Source organism: Sturnus vulgaris, chromosome 2 (assembly GCF_052056855.1).
Source record: "Sturnus vulgaris isolate bStuVul1 chromosome 2, bStuVul1.hap1, whole genome shotgun sequence".
NCBI lineage: Eukaryota > Metazoa > Chordata > Aves > Passeriformes > Sturnidae > Sturnus > Sturnus vulgaris.
This window is the reverse complement of record NC_142244.1, coordinates 19,233,104-19,256,943: the sequence shown is the minus strand read 5'-3', so window position 1 is coordinate 19,256,943 and position 23,840 is coordinate 19,233,104. Positions and strand designations below refer to the sequence as shown.

The 23,840-nt window shown below is 42.0% G+C and overlaps 1 protein-coding gene across 2 annotated transcripts in view; it reads left to right on the top strand.

Moving 5' to 3' along the window:
• Positions 1-2,850: 2,850 nt before the first annotated feature.
• The window catches only part of EPHA3 (EPH receptor A3), a 174,277-nt gene continuing 153,287 nt past the window's right edge, over positions 2,851-23,840 (top strand). Inside the window, exons 1-2 of one of the 2 annotated variants that reach the window (XM_088158520.1) lie at positions 2,851-3,009; positions 19,157-19,221. In XM_088158520.1, coding sequence (XP_088014646.1) covers positions 2,889-3,009; positions 19,157-19,221 — 186 coding nt within the window. In that variant the 5' untranslated portion in view covers positions 2,851-2,888. The remainder of the gene's footprint in view (positions 3,010-19,156; positions 19,222-23,840) is intronic. The other variant, XM_014888460.2, reaches the window with a different exon arrangement.

Sequence of the window (23,840 nt, the reverse complement as noted above, 5' to 3'; positions counted from 1 at the left end):
CAGAAGTTTATTGGGTTTTGGGTTGATTGTCATCTTCGTTCTTCCCTACTCCCCACCCCCATATTTGTTATCTTTCTTCACCCTTTTTCTTTACCCTTTTTCTTTCACCTTTTTCACACCTTAAAAAAAAATTAATAATGAAATCATGAAAGAAAGGTACAGCTTCAGAGAGACCAGGACTAGTAGTCATGAGAACTTAGTAGGGTTTTAAAGGCATATCTCTGTTGTATGACAGAACTCAATGAAAACAGTTGTGTATTCTAAAAAAAGCTGAGGAAAATATTGGCAAAAAAACCCCCTTCAAACTAAAGCAAAATAGTTTTTTACTAGGGAAAGTTATATTTTGAGGAATGTGAATTTCTGGCCTTTTAGCTGTGGGAAAACATCCTTGTCCAATGAATAGAAAGGTGTGGTGAAATGAGACTTGAGGAGGACAAAGGAAGACAGGAGATATTTTTCTCTGGACTGTTCATAGTTAAGTGCATGACCAGACCACCCTGCTCCTCCCTCTGCTCTTGGAGGTTTCTTGCTCTAGAGCTCTGGGCATTTTTTCCATCTTTTGGAAGTTTGACCACAGAGGAAATGGGGTGGATGGTAAATATGAGTGAAAGGAAGGCTTGGAGACATGAAACAAATGGTATTAAATTTGATGATTCTTTAATATGTTTGATTGAATAATCAAGCCTGGAAACAGGAAAGGAGATTAATTGCATGTTAATTTTTAGTGCTTATGTCTCCCCTGTACTCTGCTGAAACCTGTCTAAGATGACTTCTCACAGCCTTGTCTCTCCTTGCCTTTGGCTTCCACACATTTCCAACCCCTTCAGTGCAGTGCAGGCCTGGCAGAGTTAGAGCAGATGTTTGTCGGGTGCCAGTACCGTGCAGGAGAGACCTTGGCACGGGTCCTGGCTTGCAACCACTCCAGCACCTCCTCTTCTGCTCCCCTGTAAAACCTCCAGCATCACTGCTGCACCTAGCTGGGCATTCTGTATTGTTTGGTAAACCTGGAGCTCAGGTAGCAGGCAGCAGTTCCCAGCTGACCCTGAGGATACAAGGACACACAGGATGATGAAGAGGGAGGTTGTTCAGACTTGGTTTGAGAAACACTGGGGATTGCCTTCCCTGCTATCAAAGATTTTTGATGTTAATTCTGCCGTGTAGTTCCACATCTGTTGCCAAAGGCTCCTCTCCTCCCATCCTGTTGCTTGTTGTGTATGCAGACAGCGCATGCATTCAGAGCTAGACCCTGTACTATGAGCGTGCATAACTTTGGTTTGGAGTGAAATATTTATTTGACCTCAGTATTATTCAGATATTTTCCCATTTTCCACGGAACCACGCTGGGTGGCTCTGGAGACCTGAGACGAGTCGCTTGGGAAGGAAGTTGTCCATATTGTGAAAAAACGGTCTAGAGAAGGGGAAGCTTGGGAAGCGCTGCTGTGCAGTGATTCCCCCTGGGAGCAGTGGAATAGCAGCATCGCACGCCTGTTTCTCTGCTCTGTGTTCTGACAGGTACCCTGGGGCCTCTGATGGGCTGCAAGGACTGAAGGAAAGGTGCAAGCACGAAGAGAACGCTTCTGAAAAATACTCATTTTACGTGCTAACTTGTAGAGTAGAGCTCTAGCTTTAGTGATAGCAAAGTCAGTCTGTTCTTGTGGCCCCGCTGGCGCAGGTTGCCCCAGAGCCACCGCGGGCAGCCGAGGATGAGCGATGTAATTGGCGTTTCTCCGGCTGCAGCCTGACACTCCCGAGGTTTCACCGCTCCTTGGCCGCGGCATTCCGCCCGGGAGAGCCCGGTGATCGGACACGAGCGGGTCGTGGCTGGCTGCAGCTCCCACCCGAGGCTCCCGAGTTACGGGACCCGTCTCACCCCCTATGGCAGAGCCCCCGCTCCGTGTGACGGAAACCTCCGGGGCTGGGGTGGGCTCCGGGACACCTCCCGGGGCTGGGGGCATCTCCCGGGGCTGGGGCATCTCCTGGGGCTGGGGTGGGCTCCGGGACATCTCCTGGGACTGGGGGCATCTCCCGGGGCATCTCCCGAGGCTGGGGTGGGCTCGGGGCATCTCCCGGGACTGGGCCGGGCTCCGGGACATCTCCTGGAGCTGGGGGCATCTCCCGGGGCTGGGGTGGGCTCGGGCATCTCCCGGGGCAGGAGCGGACTCCAGGGCATCTCCCAGAGCTGGAGGAGGCTCCGGGGCATCTCCCGGGGCTGGGGGCGGACCCCGGGGCTGGGGTGGGCTAGGGCGTCTCCCGGGGCTGGGGGCGGACCCCGGGGCTGGGGCATCTCCCGGGGCTGAGCCGGGCTCCAGGGCACCTCCCGGGGTTGGGGCATCTCTTGGGGCTGGGGGCATCTCCCGGGGCTGGGGTGGGCTCGGGGCATCTCCTGGGGCTGAGCCGGGCTCGGGGCATCTCCCGGAGCTAGGGGCATCTCCCGGGGCTGGGCCGGGCTCCGGGGCATCTCCCGGGGCTGGGCCGGGCTCCGGGGCATCTCCCGGGGCTGGGGGCATCTCCCGGGGCTGGGGGCATCTCCCGGGGTAGGAGCGGACTCCAGGGCATCTCCCAGAGCTGGAAGAGGCTCCGGGGCATCTCCCGGGTCTGGGGGCGGACCCCGGGGCATTTCACAGGGCTGGAGCAGGCTCGGTGTCCCGCCGGCGGGGCGGTGCGGTGGGCGGGGCGGTGCTCGGAGCGGGGCGGGGGCTGCGCGGCGGGGCCGGGCCGGGCCGGGCCGGGCGGGGCGGGGTGCGGGCGGCCCCTCCCGGGCGCAGCGCGGAGGCGGGCGCGGGGCATGGTCCCGGCGCCGGGGCCGGTGGCGGCGGCGCGGAGCGGGTGCGGAGCGGTGGCATGCGGCGCGGAGACATGCGGCTGTGCCTGCGCTCTGCCCCGCCGACATGGACCGCCGCCGCCGCCTGCCGCCACCGCCGCCGCCGCTGCCGCTGCTGCTCCTGCTCCTGCTGCTCCGCGCCGCGCTCGGCGCTGCCGGCCGTCTGAGCGCCCGCCCTGCCAACGAAGGTGAGCCGCGGCACGGCCGGGTGACCCGTTTCTTCCTCGTTCTTCCTTTCCGCTATTCCCTCCTTTCTTTCGTTCTCTTCTTATTTTTCTTCCCCCTTTTTTTTTTTTTTTTTTTTTTCCCCTAATATTTTTTTCCCCGTTATCCCTCCCCGCTCCCCGTTAAGGTGGTCCCGTGCGGCAGCGGCTGCTCGCCCCGGCAGCGCGGGGCTCGCCCTGGCACAGCGCGGCCGCGCTCATCGCCGTGCGGGGGATGGATGGATGGATGGATGGATGGATGGATGGATGGATGGATGGATGGATGGATGGATGGGCGGGCAGCCGCCCTACCCTCCGTGCCCTCCCCCGAGCGGAGCTGGCTGTGCCGCCCTCCGGCAGGGATGGGAGCCCGGAGCCGCAGCCCCGGGCGGGGAAGCGGCAGCGCCGGAGCGGCCGCGGAGCGCAGCCCCAGCTCGGCAGGTGCCCGGGGAGAGCCTCTGCCCCAGCCCGGGCATAACTCCGAGCCCTTTCTCGTCTGCAGGCGCGGTGCTTGCCTTAGTCTTCCAAAACTTTTAATTAATACACAAAAGCAGCTTGCTCCCCTGTGAAACCTCCTCCTGGGTCCCGAGCGGATTTGTATCAGATCGTGTTGTTTGTATCGGATGTGAATCAATGTGTTAAAGTTGTGTGTGTGTGTGTGTGTATGCGTTTATATACGTGTGTAATTTTCCGGGAAAAAAGAAGAGTGAGTGGTTTATTTTCTTTTGCTGTGTTAATTTTTAAGATGACATAAGCTGAAAACCCATGCTAGGCTTCAGGGGAAAAAAAAAATAGTGACAACCAGACACTGAGAAAGTGATTTAAATACTTGGAAAAAAACCTTAAAGTACCCTGTCCTTTTCCTATTAAGAAAAAAAAAAAAAAAAGAAAAAAAAGAAAAAATGGAGCTTTTGCTTGCTTGCACAGTGTAGGCACTCAGCATTACCAGGATGTCCAGTGTAATTATCTTTAGGGATAAAATCTGGAGGGCAAAGGTTGTGAAGAACTTCTAGCACCCAACAATCATGTAAAACTTGCACCTGCTTGAGTTGGATGGTTGTGTAGAGAAGCTCAGAAACCTGTCAGAGCAATTATTTATCTCTTACAAATAATGCTGATGTACTTATTGGTATTCTGGGTGCTTGTGCGATAAGGCAGTGAGATAACAACTTTAAATGATTTCTGGAAGGAAAAAGAAATACAGTAAAAAATAAATAAGGAAAGATGCAAACTTTACAAGTCTAGAGTGATCTTTAATCAGTTGGTTTCATTGCTAGGAAATAATTACAGCACCGTTATACAAGAAGAGCAGTATGTCATCCGTTTGTATGTTTTATGTAAATTTGTTTTGTATGCAGTGCTTTGTAGATTTTTTTAAAATGAGCATGCTTTCAACAATCACTTTGAAACCTCCAGACGGAAGCTATTTTTGTAAATATTGCCATCTCTCAGAAGTCATTTTGAGGACTGAAAGCAGGAGTGTGAGTAGGGGTTCCTGTTGTCTTATTAAGAGCTCTTAGGGAATGGTTGTGGTTCTGTCAGTCAGCGGAGCAGCTCTGCCTCCACGGCAGTGGCAGGCAGGCACACTGTGCAAACTGAGAGTGCCTCTGCCAGAAAGATGCTGGAGCATACCAGTTTGCAGAAAAAAAAAACCAACAACCCACTTTTTGTGTCTTTGTTTCGAGTCACTGGCGCCGAGAATTGATAAAGGAGGGAAAATATTGGTGTCATACGGAATGCATGTTAAGTACACTTGTCCAAGGCAGCTTTCAGCAAATGCTGCCTCCCTTCTTTCTTCTCAGCTTCAAGAGCTTGTACAAGATGAGCAATATTTGCAGAATTGGTAGTGAAAACAACAGTTAAAGTGCAGTTACTGGAGAGTAACCTGCTTTTAAGTAGCTTTTTTTTTTTTTTTTTTTGGAAGTGTATGTTTTGCTATGCATTTCAAAAACAGGAATACTGTCAGTTTCTTTAAAAAAAAAAAAAGATCGACTGTAAAAGGCTTTAAAAAATTTTTTTAAACCCCCATTTAGGAAAGCTCAATATTTTTTAAATTTTTTTACACTATACAGATTGATTGTGTGAATTTAGAAATCTTAATTATTGTAATTTGCTGATCCACTATTTGATGAACAAGTGTTAGCGTGCAGCTTTAAATCATGTCTGAAGATCATGTTTTTCTCTATTAAATAATATTTTTCTAACCACTTCATTTACATTGTTCCCATAAATTTTCTCCCAAAACTAGAGATAAATGTTTCTACATTTCTCTGGAGTATTTAGAAAACTTTTCTTTTTCCACTACTGAGAATAAAAAAAAAAAAGATATTTTGGACAGCATTTGTTAATGTAGGCATGTAGATAAAAAGGTCTACCTTTTTCCTTACCTTTTATATTAAAGCTACTGTTGAAATTCTCCCCACAAATTGTTTTAACAACGGATGGAACTAATTTTTGGTGTGTTTGTGTAGCTTAGTCTAACTTCTAGGGGATGTAAATGTTGCAGTGGGCACGTAACAAGAGTGTGGGCAGAGCTATCAGAGAAATAGCTCCTAAATTTGACTTCAAATAATTATTTTTCTTTTTTTAAATCCACCTTCAGTTAACATTTGCAATTATGATGCAACTGATGACTGGTGGAGTAATGCTACAGTGGAAGTGGATGGGATGAAGGGAGAAAAGGAGGAAAGAGGGGCTGAAGACAAACTGCTGGCTTACTGCATTTCTTGGTGCTCAATGCATTCCTTTTTTGTCTTTTTCTTGGAGGGCTTGTGATTTTCTTAATTTGCTTCATCCCATAGAAGTTTCATTTAGGGTTTTTTTCTCGCTGAAAGGTAAAACTTTCCCCTGAGTTTGTTTCCAAACTCTGTGCCGTGCTCCTGAGAAATCTTCCTGCATTTTCCCTTTGCAATCACAGGAGCTCAAGGAGGTTCTCTGCAGCTCAGATTTATCTGTGCTTACTGGGAAAAGGTGTGTGCTCTTTTCTGAGAAATGTCAGGAAGATTTAACATCCAACTTTTCCAGTTTGGAGTTTGCAGACTGACCCCCGTTAGGTGCACAGACACCATAGGTTCTCCTGCTCCACTCTGTTGGATATTCTCTGCTTGGTGATGATTGTTTTTCTTTTTTCTTAGAAGGATGCAATTCTCTTTCTGAATAGTTCCTGTGGTATCAAGAAATCGAATGAGTTCTGTCGTTCTTTAATTTAATAATTTCTCCTCAGTCTCTTCTGTAACTATATTGCCTGCCTGAGGGTACCAGCCACCTTAATTTCACTGTTTTATAACCCACAACAGTTAACACTTGACCTAGGTCATTAACAGGATTATCAGCAAATTTGTTTAAGCTTTTACTGACAACCTGAATTGCTTCAATAATATTTTGACTGTGCAGACAGGAAACTTCTTGTAACCTCTCAATCTAGCATAAAATTAATTTCTTGTGAACACAGCTACCAAAAGATCAATACGAGAAATCTGCTTACAGTCCTTGGCTTCAAACAGTGCCTGTTTTGGCTTTACAGTAAGAAGGTTCCAATCAGCCTCTCTTCTCAGTCTGTGTTGGATTTGGAGCTGCAGTTTCATCTTTTGAGCATTGATTGCCATCTCAGAACTTTGCAGAACCACACAATTAAATGCACCATTTTTATCTGACCTGGTCTCTGTTAACACTTTAAATTGCTAAAGACAATTTACTGTGCCTTTGTAGTAGTGACAGCCCTTGGTGTGGTTTTGAAAAATGTGCTGCTTGCACATGGAACAAAATTCTTGCCCAAGCCTTGCATGTGATTTGGGGCAAGGCTGACAATACTGGGAGCTTCTGAATAGAATCAGAAGGGGGAAATGCTCTTTAAAAATCTTACTTTGCTCCATGTCATGTATCATTAGGTCAGGGTAAGTCTTCATTTCTCGTGACATTATTCCTGCTGCTGCCCCTGGCTTGCAGTTGAGTGTTTATCTGCAGAAGAAGTTAAAAGTAGGTTTAGAAGTCTGGATGTGATACTTTTTGAAATTTAGTTGTAGAAAGCTCAGAGTCATGGGGGGCTAGAGGGTTGTTTTTCATACAGCTGTGTTGTATTCAAAGCTTCCGTGCTTAATCCTAAATTGTACGAATACAAATAATTTGTTACAAATTTTTACAAATAATTTGTTTGACTTTATTACAAATAATAAGCATGTTTTGAAATTCACACCATGATGGTTTTAAAACCAGAAGTTGGGCAAATGCATAATTTTTTGACAACATTTTTGATAGTAGAGTGTAAAATGTGGAATAACTTATTTTCTTTACTGTCACTGGGCTTTTTCTTGACTTACTGCTATTTCAGCATAGTGTATTAAAAAGAAAAAATCTCTCCATTTGCTATAGCAAACTTAAAGCAGGTGTTTGAAACACAGAGATTTGCAAATTGGACACAGCAATTAATTCTTCTTGCAGTTAATTTGGACACAATGTATTTGCTGCCCAGCGAAGCACTCAGGGCAGAGAAATGGGTCAGAACTCTTCTTTCTGTACCCTCAGCTTCAGCAAAAAGGCACCACCAGATGGGCAAGCATGAAACAGATAATAGGCACACCAAGTTTAACAGTTGTTTACACAAAAGCTTTGCAAATCAGGAGTGAGTTCTGACTGAACTTAAATTTTTCGTTCCCAGCTGGGAGGATGTACAAATTAGTTTTAATTTTTTTTTAAATTATTCTCTGCTGGAGTTAGGTAAATTGCTATTAGTATACTTACTTTTTGATTCTGTCGGAGAACTTGTGACTTTTCCTCTAGGAAAATGTCTATAATTGCTCTTGTTCTTGTAATCCCCACTTGATGAAAGTTTAGAAATACAGATGCAGGTGTTCATTTTCTCGTTTTCAGAGCTCTGGATTTTATCACCAGTGAGGGTCACTACAGAGCTGTTACCAAATACCACAGCCCTGTTTGTGGAGTTTTATACAGAGCCTGACTTAGTGCCATAAGATACCTGTAACTCGTGTAGCTTTGTAGCTGCTCTTTGATTTTTCTGTGAAAGAAAATAAAAGTAAATAAGAAACTGGAGCAATAATCATGCCTTTACTTATGGTGAAGTTCAAAGCTCTGCTTGGTGGAGCTGATATTGAAACCCAGAAGGTAATTTTGGTACCCTAAAGTACAAAGCTGGATGTTTCCAGAGTTGTTAGATAAATCTCTAGAGGTGGTACAGAGGGTTTTCCCTAACCCCCTGCCTTTCTAAAACTTTATTCTAGCATCCAAAGAGTGATTTTTCTGGAATGGAGCATTTCCTTTCTTTTGCATTGTTAGGTTTGTTGAAGTGTTGCTGAAAATACATTTGCGGGGAGGAAAAAAATTGCCATAAGAAATGATAGAGTGAAGTAGGAGATTTTTTTTTGTTTACAAAAGCATCTGACTACTGTTAATCATCCTTTTCCCTAAAAATTCACCCCAATGGGGTAACTCTTATTTCTGTAAACACTTTAGACCACTAGCTTTTTTAAAAATTATTATTATTTTTTAATATTGAAACTGTTCTAAACAAGAACTAAAACTTTTAAACAAAAATAGGTTAATTCAGGAGATTAGATATGAACTCCTGGGAGTGTAATTTTGGAAACAGAGTGTGGTAACAATTTTTGGGCTTAGGATTGTGTTCCCCAGCAGCAGCCTTGTGCTTTTTAGTTTCTTAGGCGCTCGCTAAATCCGAGCACAAGTTCTCATTTTGCAGTGTGAAACAGATGCGAGATTAAAATTCAGCCCCTTAAACTGAAAGTTCCTTTCAAACTTCTGCAGTGAATGAATGAAAGAAATAAAGATGTAGAAATAAAGATAATCCTGCCTGAAAGAAACCTTGGGATGGTGACAGAAAATTTCCAGTCTGCGAGGGTGACGGGGAGCCAGAGTGAAACACCAGCACGTAAAGCCTTGAATTTGCAGAGATGTTATTAAATCAGACATGTTGTAAGCAGAAACGTTTGTACCACTCTCCTTTTTTTTTTTTTTTTTTTTTTTTTTGTTCATTTAACTACCATGTCCTGCTGTTTCAGGCAAAATATGGAGGAAAATCCCATTAATCTACTGGAAAAATATTGATGAAAGAAGAATAGCAGACCAAACGAACAGTGGTTGAAACTTGCTAGCAATTAAGAGAACAATAGGTTGAATGTTAAGGTTCAGTCAGGGCAGTTTAGTGTAATATGGTGTGGGAATGGGGCTTTTTTTTTTTTCAATTTCCAGCTGGTTTCTCATTATGTCTTTATATCTATATTTGGATAGAAAGATTTGCATGGCATTGGTGTTTTTTTTTTTTTTTTTTTTTAACAGTAATTAAACCTGCTCAAGTATAGCTGCTTCATATAAGAGGACGGTAATTAAAATCTGAAAGTTTTAAATTGGTGCTTAAGAATGGAGAGGTTTGTAGAAAATCTAGAGTGACATGTTACTCTTTCAATAAATTACAATTAAAGCACAAAAGTATATTTTGGTCCATGGTAGGCTTCCCACAAACTTTGTGCAGTAGCAAATAACAACACTTGACGTGGGATTGCTTAATTTAGTTGCTGAGAAATTAGAAGGCAGCTAGAGGGGGTTTGTTCTTGATTTTTTTTTTTAAGAGGTAAGGCTTTTTATGAAATCCATTTTGGAGGGGGAGAGAAGGATTAAAGGAAGAGAATAAGCAGGCAGACATGAAGAAAATTGGATCTGAATATTCAAAAAAATTCCAAACTACCTCTGATTACTGACAAAGTTAGGAGCCCAGAATTCAGCCCTGACAGGGATCCGAACAGTGAGCAAAGCACAAATTAAGAAATTCCTTGCCTCCCTGAAAGTCTGAGCTTTGTTTACATTAGTAAGCTTGTGACTCTGATTTACCAGGGGTGAATTTCAACAGAGGCTGCAGTTAAGAAAGGGAAGAGGCATTTTTACCATTCTGTTTAATCCTGCTCTGACAGTGCTTTCTTTAAAAAAGCAAAAAAAAGGCAAGGTAAGTTATGTCTGCCCAGACTTAAGGCCTTTATTTTGAGACAAATTCTGAGATAGTGAGGGCCTTATCCTGAAAAAGCTTTTCTTCCCTGATTTCCCTCATTGAACAAATGTCCTAGCAGTGCTTGAGTGTTCAGCATTCCTGGAGTACGTGGTTCCAGCTGTGGAAAATGTTCTGTGCTCACCCAAAGTCTCCAAAGAAAACCCAGCTGTAGGGAAAACTCATCAGGTTCTTTATTCCCAGCCCACCTGCCCACCCTTCCTCTCATGCCTGGGCCAGTTTTTCTGTCCCTTGCCTTTCAGAAATCAACATTCAGCCAGAAGGAGTAGAAGGCAAAGATCATCTTTTTCTGATTTTGAGGGCTGTGTGCCCAGCCCTCTTTTTACTAAAAGCTGTTTGTTTACCAGAGTGGAGATGCTTTGACCCTGCAGATGCCCAGAAGAAAAGACAGAAGAATTAAATGTTTAATGGCATTGCTTTTCCTCAAAGACGACCTAGAGCTAGACAGAGGGTGTTCAAGAAGTTAAGACAGGAGTTTTCCATGCAAACCAAGGAAAAAAAGGCTGGAGAAGAGGCGTGAGGAACATGCTCAGTTTGTGGGATAGAATGGAAAGCTGAGCCCTTTGTGGTCAGGTGGTGGAAGCAGAAGAATAAGCAGAAGACAGTGGTCTGAAAGTGTCTTTTGGGTAGATGGGAATAGAGCAGTCATTTAGTCATTTACCTTTGTTATAAATATTTGTGTTTCTCACATATGGAAATAGTGAAAAAAGATGTTAGTGAGGTTTTGGTTGCAAAGGCAGCAGATGAAGTCGGGGCAATTCCATTTTTCATACGGATAGCTCAGCACACATGTTCTGCATTAATTACCTCCATAAATTCTCTTAACCTGGCAAACAATGAAAATATGTTGGTGACATCACTATATTGGAAAATAAAAATGGGTTCAGCATCTTGATTTTCTCAGCATGACATTTGAGGAGATTTCTTATGCTATTGGCATTTTTCTCCTGCAATTTGCACCATGGTGTTGAGTCATTTGCTGTGTGGGTTTATTTTATCTGTGGGGCAGCCACGTAAGGACCCAAGCATTCCATGCAAGCTGGAGATCTTTATTCATGAAGGTAGAGAAGAAAAGCTTGACAAAATCATCAGGGCACACTTGTGCCTTTCCAAATGCAGTGCTTCAGGATTCTCAGAATTGTTTTACAATTCTTGACTTCTGTGCTTTAAACTTAGAAAAAGAAAACTCAACCAAGCCCAACCCAATTCTATTTTTGTTTTTTCTGTGCCCCATGCAAAGAGTTCCTTAAAAGCAAATTTTTTTTCCTGAGTTGTGGCATGCTGCCAGTTGATTCACTTGGGGGATATCACAGCCTTTTTAACAAATGAGCAGTCATTTCCTGGACTTATGCTCTGGTCCCTGTCTCAAAACATTTCTGTCCTCCAAAGGGGTATTGATCATCTGCTGTGGATTTTGTTGATTTCAGGACCTTGGATATGTTTGAGCTGCAGCAAAATTTGTGAGAACCTTGGAACTTCTAGCTTTTAGTTGTGGGTGTTGTGTGTGCCCAAGAGTCTCTTCTGTGACACTTTTTGGTGTCTGGGATTCTAGAAACTCAGCGTGCCATAGTAGGTTTGGACTTCTCAGCTTACCTTAAGTGAACTTGGACACTGACTCAACATTCATTTTCCCCTTTAAGCTGCAAAAAGTCTTCCCAAGGGGGATCTTTGTCACGCTCCAAATCTACCAGACCTTCAGAGAGCTCAATTCTGTAAAACTAGTGAATATTGGAAATGACTTTTTTTTTTTCCCCCCCAAGAGAATGTAGAAGTAAAAAGAGATGTGCAGCGTGGTTAAACCTTTCTGAGAAGTGCTTCAGAACTTACTAAAATGATTTGAGTAATGTTGAGTTTTGGCTAGACATAACATGTGGTGCCATTTGATGTGCCTCAGGGTTTGGGCACCTTGTGGGACTGACAAATATGACACATCCTACAAGAGACCCACTTCTGTTCTGGTATTCTGGGGTGATAAAAGGCAGGGTTTGGCAGGGTTTAGGTAACTCAATATCATCCGTAGTTTCTGGGGTTTTTTTTCCACTGAGAAGAGGGTTTTAAAGGGAATTTAAACTCCCTTTCAACACAGTAGCCCCCATTTCACATTTGCATATTTAACATGGTGCCTCAGTGATATCAGATTTAATGCCAGAGTGGTGGAATGGAACAAGATCTGTGGGATTTGTATTTGAATGTGAGTTCAGCTAAACTCTAATTCAGGTATCCTGAATCTTTCTGCCTCTTGGTTTTTGTAGGAGGTACTGGAAAAGGACCAGTTGGAACTGTTTAGAAAAGATGCAAAGAAGCGAAGGCGACGCTGTAATTTGGAACCCATTAGGTTAATCCATTTTTAATTTTTATATCCTTGTCTTAAGGAAAAGAACTGGCACATATCAACTTACAGGAAATAGCCTAATAAAACTGAAACCTTATTAGGCCCCTTTGATAAACAGGGCATTCCAGCCCACCACCAGTCATATGTTTTTGCATACTTGGAAATTGAGCTTTGTGCCACTTTAACAATATCAAGAGAGCGCTCACGTTTCAAAGTAATAAAAAAGAAATAAAAATCTGTTTTGCCTGTGTTCATCACTCAGAATGGGTGGATGGTTGTCCCTTTTCCACAGGCAGGCTCCATACTTAGCAAAAGGAGGAAGACCACTGGAGAGCTTCCACTTAGCATGGAGTGCAGGTGATATTTTTATTTATAGGCACTCCCTCTTTCATGGCAGCCTTTTGAGAGAAACCTGCAGTGAGGAGTTGCTGCTTCTTCTTTTTCAGCTGTAGGAAAAGCTGAGGTATTTAAATCTAGCCTCAGACACTCTTGATAAGAAAAGAAAAATCTGTGAGGAAGAAAATTAAATTCTTCCTCTTCAAAAACTGCAGGAAGCCGCCATAAAATTAGAATTAGCCAAATTATCCAAATTGATGGTGGAAGCTTTTATGTTCTGCAGAAGCAATGATCTCTGGGGTAATTTGACATATTTTGCTAGCTTTTTGTCTGTTCATCTGATATTTGTGACAAAATCTCTTAATTTTGGAAAGTTTTTACTGGACATTTAAATGAAAATAATGGAGGCTTGGTCTTTCCAGGCTTTCCTGCAGATTCCTGCATTCAGCATTGCAGCAGCTCTTTTTTTAAAATTAATTTTGTTTTTTGTTTGCTTATTCATCCTTTGCCCCCACCCTGGTGGAGTGCTTCAGTCAGGAGTTTGACCACAGATTGAACATGACAGTTGCCAAATTTGGAATGTTCTGCACAAAATCACGTTTGCATTGTGCAGTGTCAGAGCACAGGCAAGGAGGGTTGAAAGTGCAGAAGTCACAGGGCTGTGCCTCTCTCAGGGCTGCAGCCTGGCTTTGGGAAAGAGGTTTTTTAGTAAATGGGCCAAACTATTGGCATGTGGGTTGGATAAGTGCTGCAGAGTTCTACTGGCTGCTTTTTAGATCATTTTCCTCTGAGCAGTGCTAACATCTTCACTAAAATATTTGAGGGGAAATGCAGGGCCATAAAAATCACAGGAGGCTTGACTTTTATTATTGTGCAAGCAGCAAATCAGGCTGCTTAAAACCAGGCTTCACTGTTGGACACCCTTTTTTATTTGTTGTTCCTTCCCAAAGGCTTCTTGGTCTGCCTTAGCTGGTTTCAGCATGGTTTTGGTGACATCAGTGTGATAACAGATCCTAGCTGGAAATTAAAGTTGAGTCAAGGTGCAACTTTGGCCGTGCCTGAGTTCTGCCTGCCTGTCTGTAAATGTTGGTGCCCAGAATAATTCAAAATGCAAAGGTGATCTGCTGCCACTGCTGGGGCAGTGGAGAGTTGGGAAGACTCAGATCTGTGTTCACAGATGGGTGAAAATATTCCTTTGTCAGGAAGGGTTTGCCATTCCAAAAATGTACATCAGGCTTTGTGCTGACTCCACTCTGTCCCAGCCCAAAACCAAGCTCTGGCTGACTTTCTGCCACAGACTATTTTCTTTGCTGCTTGGGATTATATGGCACATTTCAATTAGACATTCACCACTTTTTTTTTTTTTTTTTTTTTTTTTTTTTTTTTTTTTTTTTTTTTTTTTTTTTTTTTTTTGTTGAATAGCAAATTTAATTTTTCCCATTTGTTGGCATTTTTCCAATAACTAACCAGGGTATTTCTAAACTGATAGTTTAGATGCCAAACAGGAAAAGACAACATGGTGATGTGAGGTTTTTTTATGCATTTTTTAAAAATATTAATGGAAAATGTTAATTAGCTGAAGAAAAAAGAATATATTATCTTTTGACATTGACTATTGCTCTGTATTTTCCTTGCACAGAAGACACTTTGGAATTGCTTTCCACTGGTTATTTGTTATTTGCTGTTTGTAGGTGGTTCTCTAAATATTGCAAGTTGCAGGATAGTGTCTCCTAGCAGGCTTTCCTCCTCATTTCTTCAGCAGTGAGGGGAGTCCCAGAGTGATTCTACCTGGCCCAAAATTTGTTTATTTTCATTCTTGTGGGAGGTATTTATGCTGTATTCAGTTTGTTGTAGCAGTTATTACTCTATGTGTTTCTGGAAATGCTGCAGCGTTCAGACTGTGTTCAGGAATCACTTTTAGTGATTTAGTGATTAGTTTTAGGGTTCTTTTCTTTCCCTGACATCCCTCCTGATGAAACATGCTGTTAGTGAGCCCTGGACCATCACCCCCAAATCTGGAAGCAGTTTTTGGTAGCACCAGTGTCATATTCCACCCAAGCCTCCATTCATCTTGGTGCTTGATGCCATGAGAGGGAGGGAGCTTTGTGTTCCACATCCCTACTCCACTTCTGGGAGGAGATTTGTTTTACCCCCTGGAAATCCACGTGGAAGGAGATGATAATGCTTTCTCTTGTGGCTGTGCATGGGGAAGGCCACGAGAATCAGGCAGGAGAGAGTCTCTAGAAAGGGAATGTGTTCTTAATTGGCATTTTAGGGGTGTGCTGCATTGGCAGAAATAGTGCATTGTGGTGTGGGGAGCAGGGCTGTTGTACAGGAGGACCAAATCACTGAAATTCAGAGTCAGAAGTCATGGCTGCTCATCTTAATACCAGTAAAGTCTCCTTTAGGATTACCACCAGCTTTAAATCAAGGTAATTACATGATGGGAACCAATGCAGGACACCAAGATAATTAGACAGCACTTTATTTATCAACTTAAAGTTGCTTTATGAGAGCTCCTCTGTGTCTCCTCAGCACAACCAGGAATCCTTTCCAAGGCATTCTGTTGGGAAGAATTGTCAGTAGCAACGAAACTGTTCAGCTTTTTTAAGAGTTACCCCTGGTAACTGGCTGGGCAACCTCAGAGATTTTTGTAGGAACCAGCTGAGTGATGGTCACAGTTTTGCAGGAGGAGTTGGTACAAGGAGAGCAAATGAGTTATGTGGGAAACTCATAAACTCTTTTGATGTAGTAAATACATGGCTGTAGGTATTTGTAGGATATTTAAGTATTGGCTTTCATTTAACTTGAATTGTGAGGATCTGACTGAGTACATCTTCATGAAGCACTTCATGAATTGGTTCACAAAAGGGACCTGACCAAGTGTTGTATTTTACACTGTTGTTACACTAAAGGATCTGTTAGGATTAAAAGAAGTTGTAATGAGTTAATGTAGGAATCAAGTGCTTGTGTGAAGTTTTACATTTTTACTTTTTACCTAACCATCTAAATCCATGGAAAAAAAAATCAGGCAATGAATTTCTAACCCATTCTTTTTGTATTTTTTGTGTCTTAGTGTAGGGAAATGCTATTTTCTTCTCCAGTTTCCAGATTAATATGTAGTGTTAGGAAATACAATGACAAAATGTACTACTATTGCTTCTCCCAGTCATTTTTGTCTAGAGACCAGGATTGCATCTTCTAAGTTCTGTACTATTGTTTCCTCTCTATCAAGGTGTGCAGCTCTCTTGAAGTCACAGGAAAAACGAATGTCCTAGAAGCTTTTATCAGGAAGAGGAAGGTTTGGTTTTTTTGCAGGTTACTAGTTCAAAGGAAATAAGTTTATTGCATTTTAGATATTATTAAAGAATAGCACAACGTATCTGAACCAGAAACCTCCTTTAGCCAGTGTGAAAACCTCCCTTGTGAGGACTTCTAAAATACAGTGAAACAGGTTTGAGCATGGAAAAATAATGGTTCCAGTCTGAAGGAGATGAGCAAAGTGGAACGAAGGAGAGGAGCTGAAAAATTATTCTTAACTTCATAGATTTGATCCTGATGATGTCAAATTGCCCCGTGGCTGAGGCACCTGCCTGTCGTGGGGGACACTGAATATTGAATTGTCACCCAGGTCCTGTTGTGATGCTGTGAGAGCAAGCTGGACCTGCTGGGCAGGTCTGGAGAGGGGAAACCACCACCAAGCTGTGGGTCCATTGCCTGCTTATGCTTTGCAGATGAAACTGATGAGTTTGGACAGAATTCATCAGTTTCAGAGTTGACAGTGGTTAGCTTTTTTCTTCTGCCTTCACTCAGAGCCAGGATTGAATCCTCAAGAGACGGATTTCTTGTTCAGACTTGGTTGTTTATTAAATCTTCCCTAAAGTACAGAGAGTTCTTTAGCACTTCCACTTATCAAGCCAAAAGTGAGAAAATGGAGGTGAATATAGCTAGTTACAGTCTTTTAAAGCCTAACTCTCCAATTAAGAGCTAGAATCTATATTATTTATACTTTTGACCCAGTAACCAAACCTGTGTGACCTGCAGTGCAGCATTGACTGTCCAACCAAAAAACCAAAGCTACTACCTGAAAGCATGAAGATGGAACAAGAAGGAAGAAAGAGACAACACCCAAAATCATCCAAAATCTTGTCCCATACCTATATTCTAAAGCCCCAAATTCAAAACCATTCTCCATATGAAATTACACAGTTCTAATTACACATCAGTGATTCTAAATTCATCATTCAATTTTGGAAGCCTTCTCCAAGGCCTCGAGTCAAAACCAGTGTTTCCTTGGGGGTCAGTGCCAGAAAGCACAGAAAGCTTAAAACTCCCAGGCTTCAGGGTTCCAACCCAGAGTGGCTGCCATCATGTTTTCAAGAAGCTCGTTCTGAAAGGATAAATGCATCACTTTAAGTTTGCTCCTGAGTGATTTGCCTCAGCCACTTCTTGCCAGGTGATTTTCCTCAGCAGTCATGGTTCCTTCAGGCAGTGCAGATCCATGGCAAACAGATCTGTCTCATCCCAGGAGATCCAGGATCTGTGGGAACCAAAACCAAAATTCCCTTTTGAATTTTTATTGCTGTTCCCTTCTTAGAGATGCAAACCTTGGTGCAGAGCAGCCTGCCTAGGGCCATGTGCTCTCAGTAAAGGACTGGATGATTTCTCTTTGTGTACATGGCTGAGGACTTGATTCAGAGCTAAGAAATATTTAGCACTGGATTATGTTCTTTCTGTAAGATTAGGAAAGATATTTTGTTTATTGATGTAGATAAAAATACTATTGCTTTCTTATCAGAGGGGGGTATAAGTGCAGGGGGAAACATTTTTCCCACATAGACAGTAGAGCAGCTCAGTCATGGCAGTGTAGCAGTGCAGATATATCCATACAAAACACAAATATGTGTGCACATAAATGTAGAAAATAGGTATATTTATGGTTCTTTACAGCACAATCGTATTTCTAATACTATACACCTGTGTCTCTTCTGTACATCCTAATTAACAGTAAAAATAATGTTTTCAGAGCTCTCTTTTTTTTAAGTGTCCCCAAAATTAAACAGCAGTTGAAAGGAGAATGATGAAATAATGCAAATAGCTTAACTCAGCTGATTCATAGTCTCCCTCTTTTTTTTTTTTTTTTTGCTTCCTTATCTTTTTACTTAGAGCACTGATGCCCAGTCCTGCTTCTAGGGGCAGTGACAACCCTTCAGGTTATCAAACACAAGATGAAGCTGCTACAGTGGCCACCTCTAAAATATCTGTCATTGTCAGGTGTTAAAATGTCCTAGCATGTACTGAGATTTATTTCATTTCTCATTATCATTAATTTCCAAACTGAAGGGGGGGAAAAAAAATAAAGGAGATGTGAGGGGTGATGAACACACCCAACAAAAGGAAGTTCAGATTGCAGATGATAAATATTGCAGTGTTGCCATACTGTGTATTAATACTTTATATTTATAGTCTGTTTTCTTTTATACAGTATTTTGTATAAATTCACCTGTTCTGCTTCATGTTGATAAAGAAGTGGTTACTTGGGGAAATGTGTGATCAAGCAGTTGGAGACTGTATGGCCAAGAAATGAATTCATTTTTGTGCTTGTAGGAAACAAATAAATGCCAAAAGAAGAATATCCTTTATTCTAGATGTCTTTATTTTAAATACCCGTTGTGTCTAAAAGTAGGTATAAACCTACTGAGATTTGATTGACTGGAAAATGCCTGTCAAACTGTTTACAAATAAAATTTTCCTTCTCAAACTGAAAATTATTGCAAGGCTCAGAAAAAAAAAAACCAACAAACCCCAGCAAGATTAGCAATCAATTGATGGCCCTCTTTAAAAGCAGGTTTGTCTGAACTTGTAACATTGTAAATAATTAGTTTTGTATCTAATGTGTTACACATGACATTTAGAAAACACTACTGCGAGACAATTTGGGAACAAATTAGATCAGAAGCAAGAAAGAGCTGCAGGAAGGACTTTAATCAGCTTTCATTATTTATTCCTGTATTCTGAGAAAATGATAGATGCCAAATACATGCCTTTAATCAAATAATGATTTAAATATTCAGATCTCACCATCTCAGTTAGATGCAGTGACCCAAATTTCAGGCATCCGAAGGGAAATGCTGTGGATAGGAGAGTTCTGTTCCCATCCCCTGCTGCAATTAATTTTGCCACTGATCCATTGTTTGTTTTTTGTCACTTTTCTGGTTTTCAGAAGTTGCCCTGTCTGCTGTTCATGGTGTTTTAAGCTAAACAAGACCATCCTTTTCATTTGTCTGTCTTCTGTGCAGCTTCACTGCCAGGCCACCTGAACAAATCAAATTGTCACAGAGTCCTCAGATAAATACAGCTCTGGGTATGGGTAACTGAGGTCAACTGAGGCAGAGGCAAAAGAAACTCACTCCTCTTCGTTGTGTCTTCTTTTGTAGTTAATCTGCTGGATTCAAAAACAATTCAAGGGGAGCTGGGCTGGATCTCCTACCCGTCACATGGGGTGAGTTCACTGGAGTGTGAAATGGCAAAGTGCTGCTGCAGACCAATGTGCTGTTTAACCATTGTTTCCTCTTCAGAGGACACCGTGCAATAAGGCTGGAGATGCAAAAATAGAACGTGCAAAATGTGGTTTACATAGTTGTGGAGATTTCTCTTTAGAACACCCATCCCACTGCAGGTAAACGTCAGGAAGGGCTCGTTCCTAGGGGAGAAACATCAAAGAAAGAGGTGCACTGAACATCAGCAGCAAAAAGTTCCCTTTAGGTGCTGCTCCTTCTAAAAGTGTGTTTCTAAAAGAGATCATTGCTCTGCTTCGTGGTGTTACTTGCTAATTTGTTCAGATGGAAGTAGTGGAAGGTGAAAAATACGTGGAGGTAAGCAGATGATTGTAAGTACTGGTTTGTAACTTCTGTGCTGAATTGTTGCTGAACTGTTCAAGTTATGAGTTAAAGTATTACTTCAGAAATGTCCAAATAATGCTCTGGAGGTGGTTGGTGGTTGTTTTGTTTACTTTGTATCCAGACCTAATGAAAACAGGCATTCTATTGGAAGATTTGGAATTGCAGTCTTAAAGCACCTGTGCTTTCCGATTTGCTAACTCCAACATTTGTACACAGTTTTTGTCAGCAGACTCCTTTTAAAAATTTCTTGATAATATAATATTGATGATTAAATAGTGCAAATCTGTCTAGTGGTGCTGATATGTGTTCACTCCCCACTTCCATGTCTCTGTGGAATGTGTATTTGTGTGTAGGAACATCTCATTGTTCTCTTTCTGCATTACATCGTGCAGATATGCAGGATGGCTCTTGCATTCCTGTATTCTGTTTCCCCAAACACACACAAAAAAAACCACTTGGCAGGTTGAACCCCCATGTCCAGAGCTACTCTTGCTCTCAGAGAAGGCTGAGCCATCAAGTCTTTGCTGTAAGAAAGCGCCTGTGAGATTTTCTTTTGCTGTTTTTTCAGCTTTTTTGTAGCTTTGGGCAAGTTGTTGATTCACCTTTATCAGTTTTACAGAATCAGTGTTAACAGTGCCTTTGAATCTCTGCCTCATGGGATTCCTTTGCTAATGTTTAACTTGTGCCTTCTTGATATTAAGCATTATGCAGGTGTTTAGCAGTATTTAAGGATGAAGGTTGGGTTCATTTTTTGAGTTTACACATGGATCTCTCTCTGGATAAAATTGTTCCATTCTCATGGGAGAGAAGTGGGAGGAGGGTTCAGATTTCTTCCTAGTGGCTTTTTCTGCTGACTTTTCCCAACAAGAAATGTCTCTAAACAGGATGTCCAAGAGGGAACTCTCCAGAAATTTCTAGCTCATCAGGGATTTTTTTTTTTTTGGTTGTTTTCATTTGCTCTTTTTTTTTTTTTTTTTGGTGAAACCTTTCTCTCCCAGCTCCCACTGCTCCTCTGCTTTGCTCTCCTGCTCCGTTCAGCTCCTTGCAGCTGTGCAGATCTGCTGCTCTGCTCCCTGCAGCTGTGTCTCTCCTGCCTTGGATGCCTAAAGCAGTTGGTAGGGAATGATGCAGGGTATCATGGGGGCTATAAGGAAAACAGATGTGCTGCTTTACCCCACCAAAAAGGGCCCCCGGATCTGTCAAGGCCAATTTTATTGGCTTCTGCAAGTTTTTGTCAGGTAAATCCAGCCCAGCTTGTTGTTTGCGTGTGTTTGTACATGCTGTTCCTATTTACTGCCATATCCTGGGATATGGAAGCCAAAGTAAATCATGGAATTTCACTGATGTTCTTACAAGTTAATGAAATTCTTAGTTAAAAATCGCATGGCAGTAAATTAATGTAGATCGTATGCTGTGACTTTTTTTGGAAGAGAACTGAGGCTCTAGACTGTAGTCTTCAAAATACCTTGAAGTATTTTCAGCTTACATATTGAAATATAAATGTAAAGTATAGAAATAACAATGTTTGTCCTATCCCAATTGGCATATTGCTGTGAAATGGTGACAACTCGAATGTCGTGTGAGAGAGGCGCCTTCTTCTTACAGCCCTTTATTTATAGTCAATTAATTAAACCTGGTAAATATGGCTGTGTCTGTCTCTGAGCTAACTAAAATATGAACTTAAACTTCAGTGGAAAAACATTATAATAAAGATGTCACATCATATTGAAAGATTGCTAATAGCAGAGCAGTGATTTACAAGGTAAAGCTGATAGAGCTGCACTGGAGGCTGTGACTCACAAATGAGAATATTGGTGTTGTGCCAGCTCCTCTCGAGCGTGCAGCAGTGTTCACATAAATGTCAGTACACCAAAGCTGGTGACTTACAGAGTTTTTAAAAATAATTTAACTGAAGTGTTTAACAAACCTCTTACTAGGTTAATAATTTTGTCCCGTTGATACATGATATTGATTGATTTTCTGGCAAAATGACCCAAATTGATTGGCTCTTGTTTCCAGCATTCGAGGGTTCTTCTTTATTCCTTTAAGTTGGCCTCGACTTGGGCATATGTAATAATAGCTTTCCAGAAATTCCTGAATATTCATGTTAAGGTTTGTAGCTCATTTGTATTCAGGGGTTTGTGTGTCCCACATGAGCACACTGTAATGGCAGTGGTTTAGACTCTGGTGAGCAGTATCACCCTGGAAGAATGTGATCTCTCCTTGAACCATCCCACACAGCCACAGCCTTGGCTCCAGGAACACTGATCTGGTCAAGCTCATTAAAACCCCCTCAGCACAAAGCATTGGCCCCTCCAGATAGCAAGGCACAAGAATTAAAAAAAAATATAATGGCAGGTTTTGCTGATGCTTGAGCATGATTGGCAGCAGCCACAAGGCCTGTGTCCTGTGCCACCATCCCCAGCACCTGCCCAGGCAACCTTTTTGTGATGCCAATCAGCCAAACCCCAGCTCCATTTCTATAGGTTTCATTAAAAGGGAAAGAAAGAAGAGCTACTTACTCTGTGCAGAGTATATTATTGATATGCTGATTAAGCATAATGCAAATGATCATTAACCGTAATTCACATAAATTACAGCAGCACAGATGTTGGGGGTTGGGAGGATAAAGCTAGTCACTTTAATAATATACAATAGAAATGTGATGGATAATTCATACAGGACAAAAGGAGTACAGTCTAAACGCTGCTCTGCATATTCATGGGAGGAATTGTATTGGTTTCAGCATCATTTTTTAAGGGAGAAAGATGTATCTGACTCCTGCTCCATGTCTTTTTTTGTGGAGTTTGAAAAAAATAAATATATTCATGACATAATCTGAGTCCATCGTTCTACAGTCACGCAGCTTGTGACTCAGTCTTTATGTGTTTATTAGTCAAATTTATGGACTTGAAATTTTTGGTCTTTTTTTTTTTTTTTTTTTTCATGTAGTCAGTAGAAAAGTAACAGAGAAATCACTCTTATCTTGTTTTGTTTGTAGCCAGAGAAGGGAATGCTGTGGCATTTTTTTACTATCATATAGAAGATAATTTTTTAAAAAAGAAACCAAACACACCACAACAGAAACAACACTAACAAAAAAAAATACCCAACCTCAATGAGTTCTGTACATGGCTAAAGTTAGTAAAATGCAGACAATATTTAAAAGACTGGAAAAAATGATTGGCAGCTTTTTAAATCCCTGGGGTTCTTCAGAAATGTTAGATTTCTTTGAGAGCTGGCCATACTCAGTGCCTTAAACTTTTGGGCACTTAGTTTGAAATCTGGTGTGGATAACTTGGCTTTTTCTTAGTGGTCACTCTGACGGTCATTTGAACAAATTGAGGTGATCATTCCAGTAATGGAAACTGTTTCATCAATAATTGGGGAGAGAAGGGCAACAATCCCTGCTCCTGTAATAGCTGGTGTTGTGCTGGGCAGGCCCAGCAGAGCCTGCATGACTGAGATTAATGAGAGTTTTTCCATCAACCAAAAATTGGGTTAGAATAAAAAAAGAAAAAAATCCAAGCAAAAGTGAGGAAAATGCCTCCTTTCTTATATTTCAAAAGCCTGAAAGTAGTTTGTCACATTAGCCTGCCTTGCTGCCTACCCAGGCTGCTGGCAGCCTCCTTGGTTTCATTTGTTCTGCTTTCTATGGTTGGCTAATGTGTGGCCAGGTAAAAACTTCTGGGTCTTCTTCTTTTTGTGGGATATCATGGTCAGAGTGACTTCACAAGAGCCTGACTTATACAAGCATTTGGATGTGCCTTGTGACTAGGTGAAGGCAGAGTAGAATTTGTGCAGGGTACATCCTGGCTCTGATGAGGGTGCACTCAAATAAATGATGTTCAAGAATCAGTTTCTCAGGCCACTGTGGCTGGAAAGTTTCTCTGTTAAGGCAGAAGACATTTTGAAGATTAATAACTATTTCCACAAGGTTTGTTTTCCTGCAGCTTTGTGTCTTGTTGTTAATTGCATCCTGTTCTGTGGAAGGTTTGGATTTTTTTTTTTTTAGTAGGTCCTTAATGCTGGTGGGTTTCCTTGTGTCATGCTTCAGCCTTCCTCTCAGCTGAGCACACGCAGAGTTTTTCTTCTTTGCACAAGTCTCACATTTTCACACCACTGTGGAATCTCAGGGCAGCTGAACTGCCAAAAAACCTCAAAATTTGACAACAAAAATAAAAAAATTAATCAAACACCTCATTTTAGGGTTTTTTTT